We start from the raw sequence: 12,031 nt of genomic DNA on the forward strand, positions 1-12,031 counted from the left end.
TCTCTCTTAAAATAAATGAATCTTTAAAAAATAAAGGAGGCTTCCCTGACACCCCACATAATATGGGAGGGGTGCCCTAAAGCCCTTCCTTCCTTACTTTCCTCAAACACTCCCAAGCCAAGAGGCACTCAGCCTGGCCCTGCTGAGAGGTGCTACTGACTATTTTGGAGTGGATGGGTGAATACATTTATAAATCGACAAATGCAAATTGATATTTTGGATATATTCCCAGGGAAGCTTAAGTTAAACGCCCTGTTCTTTCAATTGAGAAATTTGACTTTAGCCTTACCGTCTAAGCCAAGAAAACATTATATAAACTAATGACGGTATCTTCACGGTTGAGTTGTCGAGGATTTGGCAGTAGTTGGTACACTATCAAACGTGACCGAGCACGTGGTCCATAACATCCGGTAGACACGATAGGATGAAATCCCAGAGGCCACTTATCCCAAATCCCACCTGAGGTTAAAATGCTTGTTGAGGGGCTGAGATTGTGGCATAGTTCAGATGGGCACCTGCATGATTTAAAGTTCAAGCAGTCCGGCTTGGAACGCTGTCACCAAAGAGAGAGAAACATCATTTCAGAAACCAGCAATAATTTTTTGTGAACAACTCTCAAGATATAACAGTCTATCCTTCAGGAGATTGAAGTTTATCACTGAAGTCTAAAATGTCTCATTCGAATGAGTAAAACACTTTCTGTTTGAGCAGAAAATAAAGCCAAAAAAAGAAAGAAAAATTATCGATGACAAGTCATGAAGTATTTGTCTCAATAAAATGGAATGAGGCATCAACTATACTTGTTTCCCCAAAATAATTTACCATTTCCCTTTCAAACTAAAAATAACTTCACATGTGCTTCGTGATTTTATAGAAGGGAACCTTTACTGAATATAGAATTTAAGAGCAGAAACTAGTTTAGGCTCAAATCTTTAGAAGCTGAATGCTTTCACCTATACTTTCTATGCATCCTTAAAGTTGATTGATTTTATTTTCCCTCTTAAAACCTCTAAGAAAAACTTGTCCATTTCTCACTCAGCTGTGATATTTGTCCCATGAATTTCTGAAATCTCAGAAACTTTGGGCTAAGAGTCTGGATTTTTTTTTTTTTCCCTGAAGAAGAAGGAATTAGGGAAAAGTGACTTTTCGGTCATGAATTTCTCTTCTAACCGCATTCCTCTCAAAAGAGCACCGTGCTAGATAGATAAGCAAGGGTCCTATTTCACAATTTTGTTTTTAACGGCGCTCCTTGAAATTATCACGCAGTTTATCCTCACAGCGTGCCAAGGACAAAACCTGCACTTCGTTACTCCACTGCCGTTGAAAAAACTGAAGTAGGAAAGTGTTAAATAATAACGCTGTGAGACCACAGCAGCGGGCAAGGGCACAGGACAGACCCGGATACAGAGATCCCAGGGAGCACGAGCATCCCGCTTCACAGGTGGGGCGACCGAGGATTAGAAAGTCATTAACGAACTTGCCCCAAGTCCACTGCGCCAGAAAGGGGCAGGTCCAAATTTCAGGCGCATCCGAACCCGAGCTCCGGACTGTGCCAAAGCTGTAAACCGGTGCTCCGTGTCTCCGCAACACAGACTGCAGTGACCTTCCTCTGCACACGGTTTTACGGGCCAAATAACAAACCCGAGCCATAGGTCAGGAATGCAGAGCGCGCTCCAAAACGGCGCACAGAGAAGCAGCACAGGAAAGCGGCCTCCCTTCATTCTGGAAGGCCTTGCACATGTGTTAAGAGTGGGCTGGGTTTTGTTAGGGCAGTTTTGGTTTGGTTCCCCCTCCCCACCCCCAGCACGCGGAGGCGTCATTAAAGAAGTTAAACATTTACAGAGCAACAAAGAAGAAGAAGAAGAGTTTATCTGTGGATTTACGGAGCTACGACCAAAAAGAGTTTACGTGTTGATAGACGAGACAGAACTGCTGCACTCCACCGAGTCCACGAAGCTGGTAGTAATTCTCTTCCAGAAAATCTGGCCTACGTTTTAAAAGTAACAGTGTACAGCACAGTGCTCAGAACAGCAAAGCCGCTCTCCCTTCCTCGGCGCGGGATCCTGTCTCTCCAGAAGGCCGTCCCAGAACGTCTGGGACAAGAGGACAAGAGGGGGTGACCTTTGCAGAAGCCGGTGCGCGGGAGAGCTGAGGGTCTCTGCGCCTGGAGGCACCTGAGTCGCGAGGTGGGGGCTCTGGATTCACGAAGAAGATCACCAGGCCTTCCTGGAGCGGAGCCTCCCACCCTCTCACTGCGAATGTGCTAATAGGCCTTATGAGAACATTCCATAACCACCCATCTGTCACTTTTTAACAGACCTGATTGGCAAGCACTTGTAACAACTGACATCTGTTCTCGCTTATTGATATGCAGATTTATGGTAATTGCTATGAACAATAAGACACAAAATTACCTAAGGTGAACATTAAATTAAATTTTCATGCCCTTCTCCTTATAAATAATTTTTTTAAATCTTAAATTTCAAGTAGGCATATTGCACATCTGTTTTGTACATCATTTCTTCGTCTGGAGAAGGATTTTTCTTTTCCCAAGTAATGAATGAAAAGTTGAATGCCTGTATTTCCCAATTTTTTTTTTACCATCTTGGTCTTGGCACGCTGTGGGATTTCATAAAATGTATTTAAATGTTTTGTATTTCTAGTCACCCAGATTGTTGCCCCTGGTTTGTGTGGCGCCCCTCGGAGCAGAGTGCTTGGTGAGGTTAAAAGCGGTTGCTTTTCTTGGGAGACAGCCTTTCCCCAGGCTGGGGCCCAGCTCCCTGGCCAGGCAGCTCTGTCTGGCGCCCCCTCCCGATCACCGTGCGGGGGTGACGGAGAGGGTGACCAGTGGGCGGACGACCCGGAGGGTCCATGAAGGGAGCTGAGCGAGGAAGGAACAGGGTGGCTCACACACCCCAAAGACACAAGAAAACGACAGAAAAGAACCAAAATGGGGATGCAGAGAGCCCCACCAGTGTTGGCTGGGCCCAGAGGAGGCCAGTATGCTTGAGTGTGCAGATGCTTGACGTCAGAGAACCAGAGCTGCCACAGACGGTCTGGTGTGGTTGAAGAGGGAGAGGATCGAGGGCCTCACATGCGTAACTACAGGGCTGCTTTCCCTACTCAGGGCAGGTGGCTTTTCTGGAAGCAGCATGGGCCCCCAAGGCCCTTCCCTCAATAGGACCGATAGTATGTGTGATGTCCACACTGGCTGTGGGAGCACAGGAGGGGGCAGGAAGAGCCGAGCATCTGCCACCAGGCTTGTGTGCTGTTGGCAGGGAAGGGTCCAGATCCCTGTGCCCTGGAGGAACTTGTCAGGCGCTCGGCGTACCCCAGGACTGGCCCTGTGACCAGGGTGGTGGGCCAGCAGCATTTAGAGGGCCCTCACCACCCATGGGAGGCTGTTTTCCCATAGGGACACACTAGAGGACCAGCCTTGGGCCTCCATCGGGCTGGACAGAAGGCCACGCCGCAGGGAGTGGGAGCCTTGTTGCCCCGTGGCCAGCCCACAGTGAGCCCTGCAGAGGGGGCTGACCCGCTGCCTTAGGCTCCTGGGTCCCGGCTCAGTGTGCGTGGCCCCTTGGGTTCAGCCTCAGCCTGGAAGTTCTGAGAGAGTCCCTGGCTCGTCTGGCTTCCCTGCGCGGTCTTGTTTGTGCATCCGTCTTCAGAACCAGAGCTAGAGCTGTTTCTGTCCTCAGTTCCCCTCCTCTGCACGGTCCGTTCCGAGTCCTGGTTTCCTCAGACCCCCCGCTCCAGCCCAGACACAGCCACTGCCCGAGCCCAGGCCTCCAGCTCGATGATTTTCTGCCAGGACTCATGCCCCTTGGTAGGTGGGAGCTGCTTCACCTCGAGGCTCTGTCACCAGGAACGTGGTGCCCATGCTACACACGCTTCTTCACATGATTTCAGCCCCCCGGCCTCCCCTTGGCGGACGGCAGTTAAGAACCCTGACTAAAGCTGAGGACCACACAGAAGGGACACAGCCCTGCAACACGCTCGGTCCTCACGAGAAGGAGGTCACGGCCCATTTGTTCCCCGAGGAATCCGGAACCAGTGATCTGTGATGTTGGGGATTCTGGTAATGGATGGAAAAGGAAATCACATTAAGAAATTAAAGGATCGATTCTGTGATTTAGAGAACCAGATGCAGGACACAGGTGTGGTCCGGTTCCTGGCTAACTCCGTTCTCAGCTCCCGCTGGAGACCACGCACCCCAGGCCTCGCTCCCGGGGACCCGAGCCCCAAACCAAGCAGGGAGCGCTGAGAAGGCTGCCCGTCAGATCCGGGGCGGCCAGCAAGTGGGACTGAGGCCCGGTGGTGCCAGGCTCGGCCGTCCCCCTGCAGCTTCCCCGTGCCCGCCGTCGGACGCACACCGGGCCGCGGTGGCCAGTGTGAGGAGCTGGTCAATGTGGACTTCGAGTGCCCCGGGCACGTTTCCTTTGGAAGTCTTGTGCTCACCACCCTTTCTCTCCTCCGCCCCATCCCCCCTAATTTCAGGGTGCAGAGTTGAGTGAAGTAAGTGGAGAGCAAGCGCCCTGAGGAAGAGGAGGGAAGAAGAGCTGCAGATGGAACCAGAAGGCCAAAAGGAGCTATCGGGGGGAGGCCGGGCTCGCTGTGAGAGGCTCTGCTTCCCCAGGGCTGGACCTCTCCGGGCTCTGTTTCCTCTGCCTGTGGTGTGGAGAGGGCCACCGGTGACTTGGTCCACGGGTTTGTTACGAACACTAAGGAAGGGAGCGCGTGTGAAGCATGAGAAGCCTGCCTGGCACCTGCTCTGCTCAGAACCATGGGCGCCCCTGCCGAGGCATGGCCTCTAGGAAATCGTGGCTCTTTGTCACCAGCAGAGAAAGCTGTGCAGCCCAGGCCCTGGCCACATGGGACCGGGGGAAGGAAGGGACGCCTCTGCATCAGAAAAGCAGAAATGGGGGGGGGTCGGGGGAGGAACTGGTCCTCACTCCAGTTGCCTTAACTGGAGAAAACAGGGTTGGTGGAAGTCTGCACTTGCCTTCCAGAGGTTAGCAGGATTCCACAAAAACTTGTGTCCTGCTTCGAAGCATCCCCAGGCCCTAAGTGGATTTTGAAAAACAGGTGTTTGGCTTCCCCCCTAAGCCAAGAAGGCTGGGTGTCTCCTGGAAGAAGACAGAGTGTCGTTTTGAGCAAAATGAGGAGCCATTTTGCAGCAAAAACATCAGGAACTCTCTTCTGAGTAAAAGTGACTTGTGATTGAGGCAGCCAGGCTGGAGGAGCAGGATAAGTGAGCCTAGCAGCGGTGCTCGCAGCCATGCTTAGGCGGAGGGCTCCACGCCCGTGGCTAGGGGCTTTCACAGGTATGTTGCTAGAATATTCTCTCCCCCTTCCATCTACCACCACCCCCAACACAGAAGGAAGCTGTGATCTGGCCAGTCTCTCTAAAGCAGATTAAATTTGCTCAGTAGGCATTTATTAAGTACCTGGATTTGAGACATGAGAAGAAAGTAAAATTAAGCGGATTACTTAACGCTAGTATCTTTCTGTATAAAATTCCTCTGTGTAGGGAGAAAACCATGGTTGCCTGCTTGTACTTTAGTGTGAAGTGAATCATGGACAAAGACTGAATGTTCAGAGACCCTTGGGTTGCGAAACAGGTGGGGAGGCAATGCGGGCACCACCCCCGAGCCCCGCCCCCAGGCCAGGCAGCCTCCCCGTGACAGGTGACACCTCCAGATCTCAGCTGATCCCACCCTCGTGTTCTTGCAAAGTTTCACTTCTCTCTGCTGTTTTCACTGCTCTCTTAGTTTTCACTAGCCAGAGATCCATTCTGGTTAAAGGCATTTTCCTTCTTTAAAACACGAAAATGCAAATACAAGCACTTTACAGATAAAAATAGGACAGCATTGCCGTTTTTATTCCTTTACTTTTTTATTCCTCAGATGTTTGGTGAGTTCCTACCGTGGTCACATTTTAGGGTTCACATTTACAGTAAGTGTGGAGAGAGGACATCCGTAAGAATCGCTAACACGGGTGTTGACGCTGTGCCCATCACAGTGCTAAGCGGTTTGCAATCTTCATCTCATTTAAGCAGCACCTGCCCTTGGAGGTGAGCAGCAGGGAAGAGTGCCGCTCACTAAGCAGGAAACCAGGGGAAGCCATTCGCCCCGAGTCCCACAGCTGGTAAGGTGGCAGCGCCAGGAAGCCACAGCAGTTCACGTTCAGAGCAGGAGCTTTTAACCTTCTTGGTGCCAGCAGTGGGCTTCCCCGGCAGCCCACCCTGCAGCCGCCCAGCCCTCGGCTCACAGTTTCCGGACAGCTGCGTGGCCAGCGCACACACAGAATCTTCCTCGTCTTTCCCGATGATCTCCGCGGCCCTGGGAGGGGGCGGTCGGGGACGCGGCCTGGGTGCGGACAGGCAGCCAGGCACGCAGTAGGTGGCTCCGCTGGGACGCGTGGGGGCGCCCGAGTCACCAAGGCAGCTGGGCAGAGCGTGCCCTCGCAGGGCCTGCTGCCCGGGGCCCCTGCTCTCGCCGGCTGCCCTCGTGTTTGGAGCCCGGCCAAGTGGGCCTCTTGCTCACGCGGCGTTTCTCTTCCCTCCACAGGCATGAATGCTCTGCAGTTACAGAACCTGGCAACGCTGGCGGCCGCTGCGGCCGCGGCGCAGACCTCAGCCACCACCACCAATGCAAACCCTCTGTCCACCACGAGCAGCGCCCTGGGAGCCCTCACCAGTCCCGGTAAGGGGGTGCCCTCCCTCTGGGGACGCGGGGAGGGCGGCGCCCAGCGCAGGCTGCGGGCGTCCGGGGTGGGGGGGCTGGACCCGTGTGAAGTTTCTTAAAGACCCCGAGCGCCAAGGCCTGTGCGTTTGATTTTCCCAGGCAGACAAGGAAGAGAGTGTTCTGGGAGGGACTCCACCACCGAGCTGGTGGCCGGCCCCCGCCCACTCCGGTCAGCGCTCCAGCGGGCGCCTCCAGGAAGGGCCTCCCTCTCTCCCTCCTGTGTGTTCGGCTCTCTTTGTCGTGGTCCTTAGCCATTCAAGAACTCTCTGCTGCATCTCAACATCGCTAATCATTCCGGCGTCCTGTTTTCGCAGCCGCTCCGTCCTGCCCCTGCCCGTTTGCTTTCAAAACCCACGGTCTAGAGAGGAACATCCTTGTTGTTGGCTCCCGGTCGCCTTCTGGGCGATGCAATTTAAAGTCTTTCTCCTCGGAAATGTTGTTGCCTTATTCAAAAGCAGATGCCATTTTTCTTTTCATCCGAGCCAGACATAATGTGGTTGCTTAGATACCATGATTTGTGTCTTAAAAACTGTTTTGCTGGCTTTTCTTCCTCTCTGAATTTTCTAGGCCTTGATAGATGAGGCTCCCCCCGCCCCAGGTGCATGGAGGAGGACGGCCGGGCGCTGGCCGGGCTCCCTCCCAGCCCTGCAAAGCCCACGGCCCTCTGCCGGCTCTGCCCAGCACACTAGCAGGGTGTTGAAGAAACTACCGTGGGCCAGTGCGGGGCTCGCTTTCAGGAGAACCCAAAAAACACGGCAGGCCGGCTTTCTTAAGGCTTTTGACCACAGGAAGCAGTGGGGCCGCCCCGGGAGCCTGTGCCCCCCTCAGAAGCCAAGCCTGTAGCTTGGTGATGAAACCCTGGGTATGGCACACATTTCCCCGAGTCCAGGCTGCAGAGACGCGCCGCAGGGACATTTAGGAGAGGCCGGGGGGACTCGTCGTGCATGCCCTGTCCTCCCCAGCAGCAGCACAGAGCTGTGTTGACTTGGTTCTCTAAAATGTCTTCCAAAATGTACCGTTACCATATGCGGGCCTCGTTTGGCACAGTAGATGGTATTTCCAAAAAATCAACTTTCAGCTGTTTGTTTGGGTTTTTTTTCCAGCAAATTAAGTCACAACTCTAATGCAGTACATAAACTTGTTACTTAAATAAATTCTCCGATGACCCTGTTTAAGAAATAGACATTTTTCAGGGCACCTGGTTGTCTCAGTCGGTTAAGCGTCTGCCTTCGGCTCAGGTCATGATCTCGGGGTCCTGGGATCGAGGCCCGTGTTGGGCTCTGTGCTCAGCGGGGAGCCTGCTTCTCCCTCTCCCTCTGCTGCTTCCCCTGCTTGTGCGCGCGCTCTCTCTCCCTCTGTCAAGTAAATAAATAAAATCTTAAAGAAAAAAAAAAGAAATAGGCATCTTTGACATAAATTCCCCTTTATAAAAATAGTACTGACTTTTCTTAAAAGCAAGTTAAACATTTGACCTCGCTGATTTATCTTTTTTATAAATCAGATTGAAAAACATTTTCTTAAATAAGGATGTTTATCTCCCCTATGGGGACTATGGAATGATTACATTAAAAGAGCACAAAGTATCATACACACATTTTATTGTATCTTTAGTCAGAAGCTGATGTGGTTTTTTTTGTTTTTGTTTTTGTTTTTTATTATTATGTTAATCCCCATACATTACATCATTAGTTTTTGATGTAGTGATCCATGATTCATTGTTTGTGCATAACACCTAGTGCTCCATGCAGAACGTGCCCTCCTTAATACCCATCACCAGGCTAACCCATCCTCCCACCCCTCTCCCCTCTAGAACCCTCAGTTTGTTTTTCAGAGTCCATCGTCTCTCATGGTTCATCTCCTCCTCCGATTTCCCCCCCTTCATTCTTCCCCTCCTGCTATCTTCTTCTCTTTTTTTTTTTTCTTAACATATATTGCATTATTTGTTTCAGAGGTACAGATCTGTGATTCAGCAGTCTTGTACAATTCACAGTGCACACCATAGAAGCTGATGTTTTTAACTCTGTTTTACTTGGAGAGAAAACTGAAAGTCATTATAATCTGATTGCTTTTTATTTGCTTATATAAAAATAAAGAGGATTAGTAGCTTTTTTAAAAAAAGGCAAATCAATGTTAGCTATATTTGGCAAAAGTAAATTATAATATTTCCAACCTTGGTCTTCATCTTCTCTTCCTTTTATCAAGAGTAACCAGCAGAAGCTGACCACATCATAATAAAGGGAATAAAGTAGGAAATAATTGGTAATTATTGGTAATAAAGTAGGGAAAAAAAGAAAATTTGTCCTTAAATGGCAAGGGGCCATTTAGCCCACAGTTTGGACCATCAGCCCTGAAAGTCTTTAACTTTGATATATTGAGTATTGTAGTGACATAGAAATTGTTCTGCCATTCCAGAGACGGACCATTATCATAAGTGGACATTTTGGCTAATGATATGTGGCCTATTGTTTGCTTGTGAGAGTTCATTTGACTTTATTAAGGTATGTTCTCCCATTGTGATATTTGGGCTGGAATGTGCCTTGGCTCTGGGGAATCAGGACTAATATTTGAATATTTCGTTCTTTAAAAGAAGACTTGTCAGTTTAAGAAGTCAAGTGCACACAGGATGTGGGTTGGTCAGTGTAGACAGCGGAGTTGAGAGATAACAGATACGAGGGGCTGTCTGGGTGCAGGGGGGCCGGGGGGCGGGGAGCAGAGCAGACGTGCCCCCTGTTCTCAGGCGTCTTCCACTTGGTTCGGGGATCTCAGAAAATAAGCAGGTCAGCGCCCCCCATATATGCCAGGCCAGGCGGTGCTATGAGGACACACCAGACCGACCGTGGTGGAGAGTGAAGGGAGCTGGAGGCCACCTGTTGGCTAGGGAAGGAGCACTCAGGTGAAGACAGAGCGAGCGAGCAAGCGGGAAGGTGGGAGAGCACTGGCACCATCACTCACCAGCAGGGAAGCCACGGTGCCGGGAGCAGAGAGGAGGGGCCGCCATGTCCCTGGATCCACGCGCTTTCCATCCAGTAGGGTCAGCAGCTCAAAGACGCTGGAACCTTTTTCCAGTGGGGGGTACTCAGACAGCGGAGGAAGATGGCCTGTGTGTTTAAGGAACTTTAAACACATTTGACCATTTTCAGGTTTTTCCTGAGCTCTTAACGAAAGGGAAAATGTGTCTTGAGATCTGTTTTCCTTCTCCCCAGAGCAAAGTGTCCTTACCTTTGCTCTCAAAGAGGCGTTCTGCCCTTCCCTAAGTTCTGCTGGGGCACCATTGAAAGTGGTTTTTCTCCTCTCTATTGAGCAATGCTTTGCATAACAGCTGAAAGTATTTCATTAGAATCCTGACCTGTAGCAGCAGCAAGGATTTTAAATCTACATGTCAATTATTTTTCTTAAGCATAACCAAAAAAATCTGGCATTTAAGTGAAAGTAAATTATTTCTCTAATTTCCACCAGGGACTTTTTCTAAGTCACAGAAAATGCGGCTGGTAGAATTCATGACCCCCCACTTCATCAGAGCAATTTTCTATGAAATAAAAGGTGTATGAAGTAGTTCCCAAGGCTAATGCCATTATTTACTTTTAAATAATAAAAAACAGGACCTACCATCATGTACCACTAGCAGTCCAGTCCATCTGTGAAATGCACTGATGCCCCATCGCATGGGTCCTGCACAGGCCTTGGCTTTACCCTGTTTTTAAAGCTGTCCCCTACACTTCAGACCAATCTGTCTTGAAAGGGACAAGTCAATCCCCCAAACTATTATTTTTTTTAATAATTGTAAATTTAGCATTTCAGTTTTGCATACCCAGGCACAGTCTCCCTACAGCATTATTATAAATGATTTTTTTTTTTTTAAGATTTTTATTTATTTATTTGACAGAGAGAGACATAGTGAGAGAGGGAACACAAGCAGGGGGAGTGGGAGAGTGAGAAGCAGGCTTCCTGCCGAGCAGGGAGCCTGATGCGGGGCTCAATCCCAGGACCCTGGGATCATGACCTGAGCCGAAGGCAGACACCTAACGACTGAGCCACCCAGGTACCCCTATTATAAATGATTTTAAACAATCTATGCTTTAAAACATGAAAGATTAAGCTGTAATTTTTGTTTAAAAAAAATCTCCTTAGGCAATAAATAGGTTCCTTTGTCTCATGGCCTTGAAATAAAAATTAAAATAGTTTAAATTGCCCATGGTTAGCATAAGTGTTTCATGCAATTATCAGATGGTAGTGAATAAAATTAGAAATTAAATCATGAAAGAATAAAAACCAGGTAAATGCATATTACGCCTTTTATGGGTTTCTCACGGGTCTTTTGAAGCCTAATTTAATCGTGTTTCTTGTCTTTTATTTTGATATGATAATTTTTCCTTTGTTTACTTCATTCTCCTATTTAGTTAATTAATTCTTGGGTCATTTCTTCTCCAAATTTTGAACCTGCTTTTGAGGAATGTGTCTCTGTGTTGGTATAAAGAAGAAATTGTCTACAAGGTGTGCAGTGAGGTCTTAAAGAAAGATGGTAATGTTGGTCTTCTCCCCCGCTCGTGGATTTGTTGTTTTTGCCGGGTGATTTTGAGAGCTTGAGAGAGGGAGCATTACTCTCAGCACCCAGGCACGTGTCTTTGGCATTTTCTGTCTCAAACATAATATTGCGTTCATGTACCCCGTTATTCCACTGACTGCCTTCTATTTTTTTTTTAAGATGTTCTAAAATTCTCCAAATGCTTCCGCAAGTACACTCAATCAAGTGCACTCTTCAGGATAATAGATAATTTCCTTTGATAGTATATAAGGCATTTTAAAATGTTAGGGAGGATTTTTTTTCCATTCCCACTGTTGGCTTTTCAAATAGTTCTCCCTTTACATCCGAGGCAATATTTTTTCCTCTCCATCTTCAAGAGGTGGCCTGCCTCCTTGAAGGCGGGGACAGACACAGTCCCGAGGACATGGTGGCCCCTCCTCGGGGGCTGTTTAAGGTTCACGGAGCCTAGAGTTGTTTCCGTGTGATCCTCACTTCCTGGGGTCCTCAGGTCAGAAGGACCGGTGAGTGGTTCCCTTCAGCATCACATGCCCCTGTCACCAGGGCAGCTGCATGAGGAGTTATCCTCAGGGTCACCCCAGAGGCTCTCAGCCTGACCAGAGGCGTTTGTCCCCCACATGTGTATCTACGTGCAAACCCTGCGGGAACCCGTGTCACGGGTGTGATTGGGCCCCGCACCTCTGCCGCCCAGCCGTCACACATGGGGGACAGGAGCGCCAGGTGGAGTATGATGAGACGGGAGAGG

At 49.5% G+C, this 12,031-nt stretch overlaps 1 protein-coding gene and 1 long non-coding RNA gene across 15 annotated transcripts in view; one reads left to right on the forward strand and one right to left on the reverse strand.

Moving 5' to 3' along the window:
- Positions 1-12,031, forward strand: part of CELF2 (CUGBP Elav-like family member 2) — an 806,829-nt gene that overhangs the window by 754,519 nt on the left and 40,279 nt on the right. For all 14 annotated transcript variants that reach the window (XM_036112685.2, XM_036112678.2, XM_036112681.2 and 11 more), the window contains one exon: positions 6,570-6,704. In XM_036112685.2, coding sequence (XP_035968578.1) covers positions 6,570-6,704 — 135 coding nt within the window. The remainder of the gene's footprint in view (positions 1-6,569; positions 6,705-12,031) is intronic.
- Positions 486-9,882, reverse strand: LOC144382318 (uncharacterized). The gene is made up of 3 exons (XR_013448989.1): positions 9,699-9,882; positions 7,945-8,101; positions 486-553 (listed from the first exon to the last, which is right to left on the reverse strand). It is a non-coding gene; the product is annotated as an uncharacterized LOC144382318 (long non-coding RNA).

This window comes from Halichoerus grypus, chromosome 6, assembly GCF_964656455.1.
Source record: "Halichoerus grypus chromosome 6, mHalGry1.hap1.1, whole genome shotgun sequence".
In the NCBI taxonomy this organism is placed as follows: Eukaryota; Metazoa; Chordata; class Mammalia; order Carnivora; family Phocidae; genus Halichoerus; species Halichoerus grypus.